Here is a 16196-nt window from a genome sequence, read left to right as displayed (position 1 = left end):
AATTCCTGGCCTGTGATTGCTAATTTCATGGAACAAGGAGTCCTGGGGTCAGGGTTTCCAGTCTGGGCTTCTCTGAGACTTGGACAAGCGATATCATTTCTCATGTCTGTTTCCTCAAACTATAAAAGGAGAATGCAAATACCTAGCACTTAACTCACAGCATTCATGAAAGCAGTGATGGATGATTCATTCTCCAGTCAGTACTGGTCACTGAGTAAGTGCTCATTTAATGGGGGCTTTTACTATCACTCAAGCAAACGACGAAAGTGATGTGGATGAACCTAGAGTCTCGCACAGAGTGAAGTAAGTCAGAAAGAGAAAAGCAAAATAGCGTATGTTAATGCATATATATATGGAGTCTAGAAAAATGGTACAGATGAACCTATTTGCAGGGCAGGAATAGAGGCACAGATGTAAGAACGGACTTGTGGACACAGCGGGGGCAGGAGCGGGGGCGGGGGCTGAGCTGAGAGAGTAGCACTGATATATATACACAGCCATGTGTAAGAGATTCAGCAGCGGGAAGCCGCTGTACAGCACAGGGAGCTCTGCTCTGCGCTGTGATGACTTAGAGGGGTGGGGTGGGGGGTAGGAGGGAGGCTGCAGAGGGAGCGGATATATGTATACATATGGCCGGTTCACTAGGCTGTACAGCAGAGGCTAACACAACATTGTAAAGCAATTATAGTCCAATTTAAAAAAAGAAAAGAAAGGCATGGTATCAAGTTAAGTCTCTCATGTGTTGTTTGAAACCTGGTGGGTGGACCAGAGATTTTTTTTTTCACATCCAGTCCTGTTGTGATCTGTGCTGTGTTCCCAGGTGTAAATGGAGATTCTCCCATGGGGGTCTATCCTATGGCCCAGCTATTTTAGTACAGAGAAGACCCTGACCCCTGACAGTTAGGATCTGAAAGTCCATCTTACCATTACATCCTGAATAGTTAAGAGGATCCTTTCTCTGTCCGTACTGCTTGGAGGGTTGGGGCGTCCTTTTGCGTTCGGAAGGGAGAAATTAAAATCACAGGGCGTGGTGCTGGTGGGAGATTTGGTATCCTAAGGACAAGCAGAAAGAACTGGGCGTGGTAAAAGCAACTTACATCCCTGGAGATGAACGGGGTCCTCTTTCCCCTCTGTTGGTCTCCATGCCTCCCCTCATTCATTCTCACTCTTCAAGTTCATCTGTTGGAACTCACCCCTGCTTTACCAACATCACTTCAAGACACAGCTGCTAAGTGGACCAGGATTCACACTTGGGGCCACCAACAACCAGAGCCATTGGGTTCAGATGTCTGAGTGATACGGGTATTGTGAGATGGCCCCAGTATGTTGGTACCTAAAAACTGTGGGATTATCAAAGAGCCTGGATGGTATAATCCTATTTATGTGAAAAGAACAATAAAAAAGAAAGAAAAAAAAGGCACTTGCTTAAAGGTTATTTATATGGTAATCTGAAACTGCAGAAGTTCCCAACCTAGAGAACTGCCCTAAAAAAAAAAAAAAGTCCCTCTTTAAGTCTCACTGTTGAAATTAATGGAGGGTGACTGAAGGGATTTACTGAAGAGCCCTGCTGGGGACAGAGTGGGACAGGTGGGTCACTGGGGGATGCTCCACCAGTGGGGGAACCACCACCTAATCTACATAGCACCAACAGGTGGGTGAGATGTCATGGGCCACAGCAGAGTCCATATGTGGCACACGGGGTTGGCATGGGTCTCTAGGTGTCAGCAAGGAACAATGACTCCAAAGCCCTGAATTGTAATTGTGGGCTAATATCTAATTCACACCACTCCAGGATCTACAGGATGCAAAGAAAAACTCAAGAAGGCTTTCTGGAAGTTGCCACAGTGGGCAAACCTTCTTCCCATTACCTGTCATGCTCTCAGGGACTGACAAGATAACTAACTACAGAAAACACCCACTCATTGGGAACAGGCCAGGACCAGAACATTTCAGATCAACTATCTCATGTTGGATATAATTGATATATACTTTCAAGGAATATAATGTATATATGCAATTTTCAGTCTGGATAGTCATGTACCTACCTATTCACAGTAATAGTCTCCAGGGCAGTGGGATTATGAGAGGACTTTTATTTTTCTTTGTATCATTTTGAATTTTTAATACTGATCATGCATTATCAGGGGGAAAAGGATAACTTAATCATAGAAAACAATATGTACTTTCATTCCTGGCCCTTAAATGGAGCCAAAGGCATTTCGATGGAGACTTATTAACTGTTGCAACACATACCCCAAAGAGAGCCAACGTGACCCGGATCGGGCACTTAAGCAGAACTCTATGGAAAGAAAAAGAGGTGCCCTCCTTCCCCTGGAGTTGTTAAGCTGCTCAAAGCCCTACAATGGCTCCTCCTCTGACTCATAGCAGAATCGCTCAATCTTGAGCACAGCTCTCAAAGCCCAGTGTCCTCTGAGCCTTGACTCTGTCTCTGGCCTCACCCCCTCCTCCTCACCCCCTTGCGGGCTCAGCTCCGGCCACACCAGCCTCTGTGCTGTCTTCCCTCCTTGGGGCCTCTGTGCCTGCTGCCCGCTGTGTGCGGAGGCTCTGCTCCACCTGCTCACTGGCTGTCTTCCTTGAGGCCCCTGGTCACACAGCACCTCATCAAGGGCAAGCCCCCTCCTCCCACGTAACATGGCAACCTCTGCCCACTTCCTCCAGCTCCTCACTCTGCCCTACTGTTAAAAAGTGTTAGTTGCTAAGCTATGTCTGACTCTTTGTGACCCCCATGGACTAGCCCGCCAGGCTCCTCTGTCCTTGGAATTTTCCAGGCAAGAATATTGGAGTGGGTTGCCATTCCCTTCTCCAGGGGATCTTCCCAACCCAGTGATTGAACCCAGGTCTCCTGCATTGCAGGCAGATTCTTTACTGTCTGAGCCACTAGGGAAGCCCTACTCTGCCCAGTGGCATACTATATATGTGTCTGCTTTATCTCCAGGATCTAGATGGCACCTTGGATGTGGTGGGGACCATGTTACATGCAACACGCTCTTGTCTAAGGGGACAGCTACCCCCAAGCTCCACGCATGGCTGTCATTAAAGAATGTGATTCCCAAATCTTTTGATTTTTCAAGAAAAGCCCTCAGTGCAGATTGACATGGAATCTCCTGATTCTTAAATGTCAGCTAGTAATTCACATCTTTCTAAAAAGCACAGTCAACGGGGGAGGGGGGTGGAGGCCAACAGAACATGCTTGCACATGCCCCATCTGTGAACTCAGAGCACCGAGAAATTGAAGTTCACTAAGGATCTGATGGAAGGCGAAAAGGCTGGTGTGTTTCAACAGTGAAGGTCAGATGAAACGTACACACGCGGACAGCAATTCCTTTTGCTCCACTTCAGGCTGCGCTTGCAAACAGTGTGAGGGGGACTAAGTATATTTAGCCAGGTGTTTTTTTTTTGTTTTTTTTTTCTCTCCCTTTCTCTGTTCAGATCGCATCTCTTAAGGCTTCTGCCTTTGCTGAAAACTGGCGTGGCCATTTTACTCTTTCACTTAGGAGGAAAATAACTCCAAGGGGAAATTGACTGTGAAGCCTCACGGAGTGCCCCCTCAAGATGGGGAGAAAAGGGGAAGGAGGAAATACAATCAAGCACTCACGGTGTAAAAAATTAAGTGCGGGCGAGTGGGGCGATGCTGCTCCAGAGCAGGCGCACCCAGGAATGCTAATGGAGCTTAACAGCTTGTGAGGGACAGGCTGCCTGGCGTTGCAGGGAGCTTGGGAGCTTGCAAAGGAAGGAATATATGTTCATTTAACGGGGTAGCGGTGGCGGTGGAGGGTACCAAATGGCCAAAGGAGGAGAGAGGATTAACATGCTTGAAGGCCACGCAGGCATTCTGAGACGGGGCGGGGCTGGGCCTGTGACAGACTCAGCTTGGCTTCAAACCAGCCTCCCCAGTGAAGGGGAGCTGAAGGCTGTTAGCAGACTCCTCCTGAGCAGGGAACCCTTTGGTGATTCAAAAGCGTGTGTGTGTGTGTGTGTGTGTGTGTGTGTGTTGTGTGTGTTGTGTGGGAGGTGGGTGTTGAAGGCAACAAAGTCCACAGTTTTGCCCGCTGCAAAAATCCCATTTCTATGGACTGTTTACGGAGACAAGGTCATTGGGTCCTTCCATAGAAAAGAACATTTTTTTTTTTTTATCCAGGAAGAACAAAAATTTCTGAACAATTATCGTTCAGATTTTCTGCAGCTGGAATGTGAAACAAAGTGATCCCTTGCTCCTTAATTGTCCTTCCTTGACGAGCAAAGAAGGGAAGACCAACATGCAACGGTGATGAGAGGAATGTTTCCAGGGTGACATTCCTGTCTCCTTTGTGAGTCATTTTCATTCTAGAGAAGCAGGGTTCAGGTACAGAAGCGGTAGGCAGAAGGAAGAGTCTGTCCTGGGGAGGCTGTGGAATCTGCAGCTTGGGTCCACGGCTGAACAATCTCATTCTCAGCAAATGGGGCAGGACTGGCTCAGCAGCTTGACTTTGCCTCCTCTCTAACATTCAGCTTGTACATGACCGTGGTGATAATCTACACACTCATCCTAATTACAAAATCAGTGCCCTTGACATAAAACCCCATCCTCCATCCCCACCCCCACCCTGCTCTCTGTGCACACTGGCCGGTTGGCCCCCCTGCTCCTCCGACCTCATCACCTCCTGACTCTCCTTTGCTCACATCATGCCTGCATTGTGCACCTTGAACAAACCCAGCCTCAGGTCCCCTGTGCCTGCTGTTCCCCTGGCCTGGAATGCTTTTCCCCAGCCGGCTCTGTCTTATCCATCAAGTTGCAGCTGAAATGTCACACCTGAGAGAAGCATTCCTTCCCTTTCTATCATCTAATGTTCCCTCTTGCCCACACTGTCCCATCTCCCCTTTCTGGTCCCCCCTCCCCGAACACATTATTTATTTCTTGATTTTCTTCTTTTTTCAAATTTTGTATTTCACTTTTAATTTTTACTTTGCATGTCTTGAAAGGTTTCTGAGTTTTTGATTTTATTCTTTACTGTCTGTCTCTCCCTCTGGAACATAAGTTGCTTAAGAATAGGAGCCTTGTCAGTTTTGTTCTTTTCTGTGTCTCTGATGCCCAGGATTGAGATTCATGCTCAAAAGTGGGTACACAACAAATGCATGGTGAAAGGGAGACTGGGATTTACTGTCACAATTCCAAGGATTTCAGAAATGAAATGACAATTGGAGGAATGGAAGGGAAACACCACAGGGGTCAACCTTGTCAGCTGCTGCATGGCCAGGGACTCTGAGCTACAGCTACACATGGGCTTCTGGGTGTTTCCATGTGTGTGGTTCTGCTGGCCTGGGCAGTGGGGGTGGCAGAGGGTTGGATATTCACAATATTTAACAGCAGGTGCACGCATACAGGGTTTCCCAGGTGGCTCTAGGAATAAAGAAACTGCCTGCCAATGCAGGAGATGCAAGAGACATGGGTTTGATCCCTAGGTCAGGAAGATCCCCTGGAGAAAGGTATAGAAATTCAGTCCAGTATTCATGCCTGGAGAATCCCATGGACAGAGAAGCCTGACGGGCTACAGTGCATAGAATTACAAAGAGTTGGACATGACTGAAGTGACTTAGCATGCACGCATACAGGTGCAGACAGGTTATCAGCTCGGCTTACCTCCCCTCCCCTCCAGCTTTTAGGAACCAGGTAAATGCCACTCCCTCCAGGAAGCCTTCCCAGATCCTCTCCCTCCTGGTCCCCGTATGCCCTGCCCCTCTTCTCAGCTCCCTCTTTCGGTAGAGGGATTATATGTCGGTGCCTCTTTTAGGTCAGACATCAGCCTTGCTGATCTCTGGATGTGGGCTCCCAGCAGAGCGTCTAGCACGAGGTTTGTATGCTCATTAAAGTGCAGAAAATAAGTGCAAGAGGGAAGGAAGGCAGGCTCTTGTGAAGGAAGGAAGGAAATAAGGAACTGTTAGCACCCCTGAGAGCTGCTCTAGCCCCGAACTGAAGCCAGTCCTACCTGTGGACGGTCCCCAGAAGCATCCTTCACCTTGACAGTCACACCCCCACATGGCTCAGAGTCTTCAGAATAGTCCGGAGGGGGCTGGATGTGGAGCCGCGGGCCAGCTTCCGTTCTGATCTGCACAGATTTCTAAGCACAAAAAGCCAGACCGTTTCAGATATGGTGAAACAAACTCCTTGATTCCTCGGAGGGGCGAGCGTGGTAGGGACTCAGTTGTGGTAGGTGGTCAGGGTCAAGGTGCACCTTACTGGGGGTCACCCTGGACAGGCCGCTGGATAGGTTGAACCACTCCTATTCAAGTCTTCACTGGTTCTTACGCCCAAAGTGTGTGCAGTAGAATTTTTTAGTAATTTTTTGCTTGGACATATCAGTAGAATTTTAGTAGGTGTTCAACTTCCCCAAATGGGCTTTGTGATCTAAATAAGTTTGGGAAAGCCCGAGTCTGGGACCAGGACTTCCCAGGGCCTTTAATAGGCCCCCTCCTCCACACACACTGGGGACAATCCTAAAAATACTGAGTTGGCCAAAAAGTTTATTTGGGTCTTTCCATCACATCTTACAGAAAAACTTGAATGAACTGTTTGGCCAATCCAGTAAAATACAGATGAAACAGATGGCAAACTTTTGAGGCCGTGGAAGCTGTGTGGTGGGACCCCATCCTCCCAGCATCCCTTGAGTCACTCTTTGGGAAACCCACCCCTTGAACGTCCCCTGAACATCCATTTCCCCTCCCTTTCTTGTATTGCATTTCCAGGTGGGCACGTGATGCTCCCAGCATTCCCTGTGAATGGGGTGGGGGAACAGGTGAGCGCGTTCTGGCCTGAGTGCTGTGGGGGCGAGGGGGAATGTGTGTATCTTCGAGGTTGTGCCCACCCTTGCCCTGACCCCCTTTTCTGCCAGCTGGAGTGAGGAGGTGATGGCTAGCTGCTGAGCATGGTGGGGAGGGGACCGCCTGTGGAGGAGGCTAAAGCGACGAAAGAGGCTGTGCCTGGCCTCCTCTGCCACCTCTCGGAGCAAGGTGACGGCCCACCACTAACCTTTGCTGGAGACACCAACTTTCACATTGTTGAAGCCAGAGTTACTTGGGTCCCCTTGCTTTCGCAGCCAGACTTGTACCCCAAATGGTACACCTGGCATGTGAAGGTCTCTACGACCCGGCCCCAACCTCTTTCTCCTACGCTGATTCCCATACATACACTCACACACCTGACACCTGGGCCAAGCATAACTGTTTCCTGGCCCCTGAGTATCAGGAGCTTTGTCTGCCTAGCAATCCATCCAGTGTATAGTAGGGCTGCACTACTCGCCCTACATGGCACCAAGTAAGGGGGCCGGACCTCCCCCTCAAGGGTACATTTCACCCACCGTGAACCCAGGAGCAAGCTGCCCGGCTAGGCAAGGAAAGAAAGTGTCACTGGATCAGCGCTCTGACTCCCAACGTTGGCTGTGCTGGACTTGTTGGACAAGACTGGGGCCAGCAGAGGGCAAGGGGTGAGTCAGGTGCCCAGAGAGCAAAATCTAAGGGGATGCCTCCTATTGGTGAGGCTGTGCATGTGCACAAATCCGAGAGCCAGGGCCTCTTTAAATGTCACTCTGAGATTCTGATGGGCTTATGGGTTTCCCTGGTGGCTCAGTAGTAAAGAATCACCTGCCAATGCAGGATACCCGGGTTCGATCCCTGGGTTGGAAAGATCCTCTGGAGAAGGGAATTGGCAACCCACTCCAGTATTCTTGCTTGGGAAATCCCATAGACAGAGGAGCCTGGTGGACTACAGTCCATGGGGCCGCAAAAGAGTCAGACACGACTGAGCGACTAAACCACCAAGCCACCACCTGAGAGTCAGGAGAGGTCCACCAAGCCCCGTGTACTGGATCTACTTCCCAGCCGAGGGACAGTCAACAGTGATTCAGAGCTTGCATTTCCCGATGCCCTAGCTTTAGAAAACTCCACTCCCCGGGATAAGATGCAGCTTCCCCTCAAGCATAGTAAATCGTGTCATTATCTTGATAATGAAGATCGTGAGCCTTGTTGCCCTGCAGGACTCGCGGTGGTCAGGATGGAAGTCCTTTCTGAGCCGCATCTACACTGCCCATGCCCACCAACCCGCCACCATCACACTGGACACCAAGTCACTTAATGAAGAGCAGATACCACTCCAACAGCTTCAGGGGCCTGTGTTCCTTTAGTTCTCATAGCTACTCCAGGGGGAAACCGAGGCACAAGGCTGTAAGCCATGAGGTCAGTGTCTCACAGCTAGGAGGCCCCAGAGCCTGTATCTGAATCCCAGGAGCATGGCTCCAGGGGCCTTACTGGAAACCAGGGACGGGCCAATTTCCTGTAAGGAGTAAATATTTAAAGGCTTTGCCAGCCCTGTGGTCTCTGCTACAGTATTCCACTGTTTTATTGTAGCTCAAAGCAGCCTTGCCTAAATAAATGCGTGCATCCATGCTAAGTCACTTCAGTCGCGTCTGTCTCTTTGCGACTCCATGGACTGTAGCCTGCCAGGCTTCCCTGTCCATGAGATTCTCCAGGCAAGGATATTAAAGTGGGTTGTCGTGCCCTCCTCCAGGGGATCTTCTGGACCCAGGGATTGAACCTGAGTCTCTTATGTCTCTTGCATTGGCAGGTGAGTTCTTTACCACTAGCACCACAAGATAAATAATAACACGTAATAATGGGCATGACTGTGTCCCCTGGACTCTTGATTTACAGAAACAGGCTGTGGTTGAATTCGGCCCCAAGGCTGTAGTTTGCTGCCTGACCCCAGTTCTGAACCTCCACGCTGTATTGCCCCCAACAGGCACGTGAAGAAGAAATGTGTCCAGGCTGGGTTAGAGTAGCCTTTGGGGAGATCAGAGAGGGATTCAAGACTTTCCTGAGACTATTTAACACTAAAGACACAGGAGCTGGGCCATAGATCATTCTAGGAAAAGGCATTGGAGAGAGAGTGTAAGAGGCAGAAAAGGCAGGTAGGGAGCTCCCCAACGGAGAATAGGCAGGAGGCAGAAACGCAGAACGAAGGGGCCCTGGGACACGTTTTCTTTCACAGGCCGCCTGTCCTGTGGTGACGCTCCCCAGACTCCAAGTGCGCCTGGCTGTTTCCAGAATGGCAACTTCCACCCATCTTCTGTTTGACCATCAACCTTGTTGCCCTGGGCTCTGGCTCCCCGTGGGGTATCACTGCCTCCCAGGCTTTATCAACGCGCTTTCAGAGCATTTGCTGGCACCAGCAGTGGGGTCCGTGGAGAGTGGGTGCCACGGAATCCATAGAACTGGGGGTTCCAGGCCAGGAAGCTCCTGGGGGCTTCCCTGCCCCAGGTCAGGGTGAAGCTGTGAAGGCTTTGAAGTCCATGGCTGGGATGGGTTTTCCACCATGTGCCCCTCCCTCTTTCCCAGGAATCATTCAATAATGTTCAAATGCTGGGAAGAAACAGTACGAGAGAGGAGGAGGGAGGGAGGACCACTGGGCACAGGTACCCTGCCTGGGGTGCAGCCTGGCCCCTCCGTGCGTTTCTATTCCTTTATCTGGAAACGGAGGCCTGGGACAAGAGCCTTGCTACTCCACGTGTGATCCAGGGCCCAGCAGCATTGGCTTCTCCAGGGAATTGATGAGAAATACAAAGTTTCAAGCCCCATCTCAGATGCAGGAATCAGAACCTGCGTTTTAACAAGACCCCAGGTGGTTTAAACACACATTCAGTGGAAGAAGTGTAAGATCAGAAAGTCTCTGAGGCTTGGCGGTGGGCACTGTTGCTTCTGTCTGTCCAGTATGCAGTCCCCTGTACTCTGGTAAAAGTACCCTGGTTTCCTTTTGGGAAATCCTCCCCCTCCCCACTCCTAATCCAAGCATTCGTGTGGAACTGCATCCAGGGGTGGAGGGAGTGCATGACCCTGGCCTGGCCAGTCTGAGCATTAGATCCCACTGGCCCTTATGTTTGAGTGATAGATTTAGGGGAGCCGAAAATATGCAACAGCAGGTGACAGAATGTGAGTTGGGGGCTGCTTGCTGGTGGCCGTTGTGGTTCTGCCAGGACAACATGGAAAAGAGCAGAGTTGGGTGATGGTGAACGAGCCCTGATACAGTGTCTGAGCACCTGGATCCAGCCATGTCTGAAGTGGGAATTTCCCACAGGCAAGTGAGAGAGCTGGGCTCAGTGCAGCTCTTCTGGCTTGACCTTAATTATAAATGTAAGAAAGCACTCCAGTTCACGGAGAAGAGTCCGTGGGTATGTCTCTGTCCCACAGTTTTCCCTCCTCCCTCCAAGGAGCTTAGCACAACTACTTGCCTCACCAAGGTATAACAGGTTTGCAATAGGGCATTAAGGAACTTAATCAGCAAGTCCTTACCAAGTGCTAACTGCATAACAAGGTTCTGGAAGCATGAGGATGGGGAAAAAAAAATGCAAACCAATGCCCTGGCCTCAAGGAACCCACTCAGCACATATAACGGAAAAATGTGTTTATGAAGCAACATGTGACAAAATTAATGTGGTCCAGAAAGAGCTTCTAAATGCTGAGTGGGTGCTGGAGAGAGAAATAAATAGTCCTTCCATCTGGCCGGCTCTCCCGCCCCGGCCCCAGGAGGTGCCTCTGCCTCCATGGAGAGGAGGTGGTGAGCAGCCCCACCCACATGAGGACGCCCACCTGCTGCCGCCGAGGAGCCAGCCCCTGGGTGCACCAGCCCGCTCCCTGCCTCCCACCTTCATGTCCTTGCAAAGATGATGCCCGGGGTTCTGGCTGGCTCCCCGCTTTACCCAGAGTGGGCGTTTCTGAGCAGCTGCTCTCTCCTGCCTACTTGCAAGCACCCAGATCTGGTAGTCCCTTGCACTATCAACCATATACTGGAACAGGGTTCAGAAGCCCTAAACACCCTGAAGTGAAAGTGAAAGTGTTAGTCACTGAGTCGGGTCTGACTCTTTGCGATCCCATGGACTGTAGCCCGCCAGGTTCCTCTGTCCATGAACTTCTCCAGGCAAAAATACTGGAGTGGGGAGCCGTTCCCTTCTCCAAGAGATCTGCCTGACCCAGGGGTGGAAGCCAGTTCTCCTGCATTGCAGGTGGATTCTTTACTGTCTGAGCCACCAGGGAAGCCCCTAAACATGCCTAAACGCCCACAAACAAGTTTGCCAGCCCAAGGGCAGCTTGTTTTGTACTCAGCCACACTCAGCCCAATGTCATGCCCAGAGTTTTTGTGTATCACCACCCTTCTAGTACAGTATTCTAAGAGGTGTGCATTTACGCTTATCATCACTTAAGAAAAAAAAAGAGAGAGCAAAGCTGAGAGGTGACTGACCTGGATGGTTGCACAGGTTGTGCATTATGTAAATGGCTCCCTCTAGGGGCCTGAGAGCTCCGAAGATACCGACAGAGAGCTTTGGGTTGGGGTGGGGAATAAATTGATCTTATTTGATACGGTTTTCCTGGATCTGTCTGATCTCTTACAACAGTGCTCGTGCTCTGACAGTCTGTGTTGAGCAAGGTCACTGTAAAGCTGATGCTTTATGGGTTGTTTCATTTATTGTTCTCACTGCAGGGGTTTTCAAAACTCAGGGGGAAAAGAAAACACAAAGGGAAGGGTCCCCCACGCTTCACATTTTCACTCGTGAGTTTTCCTAGAGGTGCTTAAGCTGCCTGACCCCCAACAGGAAACCGGATATGGCAGCAGAGTGAGAACAAAACCTGTGCTTTAATAATTGCAATGAACTTGCTTTTCAGGCCTTTAAGGAAAGCCCACCCCACAGTAAATTGCTGGAAGGCCAATCCCTTCACCACCAATTTAATGCTAAGAGTCGATGACGTTCATCAAATCTGACAGCATTTTGGTAAACGACGGCTCTGTTGATTAGGCCGCTGTCCACCCAAGTATTACAAGGCTGAGGAAGCCATAAATCTTAATCCACTGATAGCAGCAGAAAGATCTAAGGCCGAAAAGTGGTGGGGGAAGAAAGGACAGCACCAACTAGAGCCATTTATCACCACCAGCCGATCCACTGCGCGGGCGGCCGCTCAGAAGCCCAGCCCAGCACAGCCATCTGGGTCCCTGGTCCCTCCAGCACTGGAGAGTCGGGAAGGCGTTTACAGGTGGAGCGGTCAGCCTCTTGGCCAGCGTATGGATGGCTCTCTCGCCTTCTGGCCTAGGGATCCTGGAGTCTGTGCGCCTGCAGCCCCTTCCATCAGGGCAGCTCCACCCAAAAGTGCTTCCTAGTTGCTGGGCAAGACCCTAAGGAGGGAACTCTTTTCTACAGAAAGTGGCATTGGGTTTGGTCAGTGGAAGGGTTATGTGTGCCTCAACAGAGTTTAAGGGGCTGCTCAGAGAAACCAGGGCTTCCCAGGTGGCTCAGTGGTAAAGAATCCACCTGCAGAGCAGGAAACGTGGGTCTGATTCCTGGATCGGGAAGATTCCCCCAGAGGAGGAAATGGCAACCCACTCCAGTATTCTTGCCTGGGAAATCCCATAGACAGAGGAGCCTGGCAGGCTATTGTCCATGGGGCCGCAAAGAGTCGGACACGACTGAAGCGACTTAGCACGCACGCACACAGAGAAACTGGCAAGGTGACAAGTCAGAGGGTGCAGGGATGTGATGGGGAAGAAGTGGTGCTGGCTGGGAGGCAGCCTGTACCTGTGGGGTCCGCTGTGCACTGTGACCACTGTGTCCCCTGCTGACCCAGCCTGGGCCAGTGTGACTATAACGAGGGACTGTGTGGCCCCACCTGTCCGTCCTGCTGGGCACAGCGTACAAGAGAAACCTTGGGACTGGGACAAGGCTGTGGTCCTGCTCCTGACGGGGTAGCTTTTGAGAACTGGTCACCAGGGGCCACCGGAAATTGTGCAGCTCTGATCACCACTGATGATGGTACCCATCCAAAAGGGTGAAAAGAGAGAGACTGCCTTCCTCTGTATCCTCCACACCCCAAAATCTGTCCCCGTGTACTTCCCACCGTGGAGAAACTCTCTACTTAACCCCACTTCCTGGGGCCAAAGGAAGCCAATGCATTCCCTCCCGCCCCTGACAATCAGAGCAGTTGGCAAATTGGGTCTGTTTACTGTCCTGCCTACAGCCTCCTCAACAAGAAGGTGGGGACCGAGTCCCTGTGCGGGGGACATCTCTAGGGCAGACAGGCTTTGAATCATCTGACCTGGCTCCCACCTTCAGTCCCAGCCGACTGAGGCCTCAGTGGGTGTCTCATGAGGCTGAAGCAAGCCAGCCCGTGACCTGAGGAACAAAAATGAAATTAGAGGGCTTCCCTGGTGGCTCAGGGGTAAAGAATTTTCCTGGCAATGCAGGAGACATGGGATCGATCCTTGGTCCCAGATGATCTCACATGCTGTTGAGCAACTCAGCTCCTGCACCCCAGCTACTGAGCCTGAGCTTTAGGACCCGAGGGGCCGCAACTGCTGACCCGTGTGCCCTAGAGCCCAGGCTCCACAACAAGAGAAGCCACTACAATGAGAAGCCTGTGCACCACAACTAGAGAGTAACCCCCCTCTCACTGTGACTAGAGAAAAGCCTACACAGCAGCAAAAACAACACAGGCAAAAATAAAATTAAATAAATTAAATTATTTTTAAAAATTAAAAAAAAAAAGAATGGAAAGATTCAGATAGTCTCTCTCTTGGAAAATTTCAACAAATGAATATGGAGGGAAGGAAAAACTGTGACCCAGAGAAGGCTGCAGTGAGAAGACGGAGCTGTGGGGAGGGAACCGCTGCGAGAGTGGGGGCTGGGGAAGGTTGGGGGAGAGAAAAGGCCTGTTAGGCTTATAGGGAGCCCTGCTTCAAATGCCCTTCCCCACCCCCAAGCCTGGCCCTTTAGGGCAACCTCCAGGGATGCTTCCCAAACAGGAGCCCAACACATAATTCTCCTGCTGAAAACCCTCCAGGAGAGTCCTCGCATTTAAAATGAAATCCAAACTCCTTCCTGGGGTCTTCTGACCTACTCTCATAGGTCCTCTGACCTATGACCTATGAGAGTAACTGACCCAACACTCACTCACTCCACCACCGTGAGCACCAGGAGAGTGGGCCTGGCCTGCCTCACTCATGCTCTGACTCCAGAACCCAAAAGTATATCCAGTAAATGGTCCCTAAATGAATGAAGGACTGAATGAGTGTAAGAACATGCTGGAGGGAAAAGCTGCCCTCGGCATCTCCCCCTTGGCTGATGACGACAGTCAGAGCCCTTCACTGCCAGCTAACTCGTGCTGGGCACCACTGGGAGATCTCAGTCATTCAGGCCTCATTAACTACCTGATGGGGAGGGTGCCATCACCAACCCTGCTTATAGAGGAGACGACAGGCACAGAGAGGCTGAGCCACTTCTCCGGGACCGTTCAGCTAGTAGGTGGTGCAGCTGAGGCTTGGAACCCAGGCTGCCGTCCCTGAGTCTGTGCTCTTAACCCTCTGGACTTGCTCACCTGCCGCCAGATGCTCTTACCTGAAGAGGTGGACCGCTGATGGCTGCCTTATGGGCAGGCAACCCAGCCTGGGGGCTAGACCTTTCCATTTTCCCGGGGAATTAGGAATCAAGCTTTTTTAAAAAATACATAAAAATTTTTGAATTAAAGTGTTACCAAGTGACTAAGTCTCTTATAAATTGTGTGAGTCCCAAAACCATTATCTGGGGGGCAAGTTGAGCCCACAGGCTTCAAGTAGTTAATTTTCAGAGTCTACCAGATTGGCCTTCCAGATGCTGGAGCACAGCTGTGGCATCTTCCTCCCAGGATGAGCTGTGCCCATGTCTTCACAGTCGGATCTTCCAGGGCAGGAACTGAGCCTGATTGGGGCATTTTGGGCACACTTGGAGACTGCCCAGCCCATGGTAATACATGTTCATTAACTTAATGGATGACTTCCTTCATGAGTGGCTCCCAGTCCAATCGCCACTTCTGAAGACTCCTGTATTTGTCTCCATCTCTGAGGGGTGGTCCCCAAAGGACTGTGTGTGGGTGGAGCAGAGTTGATGGGATGGTGCCCCTAGCACCCATTTCACCCTCTTTTGGGGGTGCCTCTTGGCTCACTAGAGGCTGGAAAGCCAGACACTGCATTTCCCAGCCTCCCTCTTAGCCAGGGTCTGGATGTGACATGGGTGCAGCTGATCCGATGGCCTCGTGGAAGGCAGGCACAGCAGAGGTGAAGTGGAGACGAAGGGCACACACGCCAGCTGCTTCTGTGCCAAGCACACGGTAGAGGCCAGGAGTGTTTTCATTCACATGCCACCCCGGCTGGGTGAGCTGTGGGCGAGGTCTTTCTTCCAAGTGTCTCACTAGCAGACACAGGGTCTCTCGGAGGCCAACGGCTGAGGCACTGGCTTCCTGATTCCTCCATCACAGTTCAGGTAACACATTCTTTTACTTATTTACTTCTTTGTTTTTGGCTGTGCTGGGTCTTTGTTGCTTCGCACAGGCTTTCTCTAGTTGTGGCGAGCGGAGGCTACTCTCTTAGATGTGGTGTGTGTGGGCTTCTCGTGGCGGTGGCTCCTCTTGTTACAGAGCAGGGGCTCCAGGGCACGTGGGCTTCAGCAGTCGTGGTTCCCCGGCTCTTAGAGCACAGGCTCAACGGCTGTGGCACCCGGGCATAGTTGTTCCGTAGCATGTGAGATCTTCCGGGACCAGGAATAGAACCCGTGTCCCCTGCACTGGCGGGCGGATCCTTGTACTGCTAGGGAGGTCCCAGGTGACACATTCTTGAGGCTGATCCCCCATCTTCCCTCCTGTGTCCTAGGTAACAGCTTTCCTGGCTGGCCCGTTTGAGAATACTGGGTATACCGCTCCTGGAGGCCTAGCTCAAGCTCATCTTCTTACCAGCCCAAGGATTTTGTAAACGCTCCCCCCATTCCCAGCCTTCCATTCATTTATGATTCAAATAGCCTGGAGGTCTCCCCTGTTAGGCACTGACTGACCCCTGACGGATTGGGTACAGGACAATTACAGCCTTCGTGGCATCAGGAAGCCAGGGAATTAGCCATGATTAGGCCCTGTGAAGTGTGGGACCACAGGGAGAGACCAGGGAGGGATGCTAATTAATCTTAGGCCAAGTCTTTAAATTGCACAGACTCCGGGGCCAGCCATTAAGTCACCGTCTAAGACGCAAATAACGGCTCCTGATAATAGAAGGCACTCAAGACAGCTTGGAGAACTGTCTGAAGTGAGAAGTGGAGAAAGGCCTCATTAATGGGAAATTAATATTCATTGCTGGGGACAAAAGGAAG

At 51.0% G+C, this 16196-nt stretch overlaps 1 protein-coding gene across 1 annotated transcript in view; it reads right to left on the bottom strand.

The window, feature by feature from the left end:
- KATNIP (katanin interacting protein) overlaps positions 1 to 16196 on the bottom strand; it is a 236744-nt gene that overhangs the window by 144512 nt on the left and 76036 nt on the right. Inside the window, exon 6 of the mRNA XM_055562308.1 lies at positions 5985 to 6116. Within this exon, the coding sequence (XP_055418283.1) occupies positions 5985 to 6116 (132 nt within the window). The remainder of the gene's footprint in view (positions 1 to 5984; positions 6117 to 16196) is intronic.

Source organism: Bubalus kerabau, chromosome 23 (genome assembly GCF_029407905.1).
Source record: "Bubalus kerabau isolate K-KA32 ecotype Philippines breed swamp buffalo chromosome 23, PCC_UOA_SB_1v2, whole genome shotgun sequence".
Taxonomy (NCBI): domain Eukaryota; kingdom Metazoa; phylum Chordata; class Mammalia; order Artiodactyla; family Bovidae; genus Bubalus; species Bubalus kerabau.
Note: the sequence above shows the minus strand (reverse complement) of the source record. Positions and strands in the feature narration are given on the sequence as shown.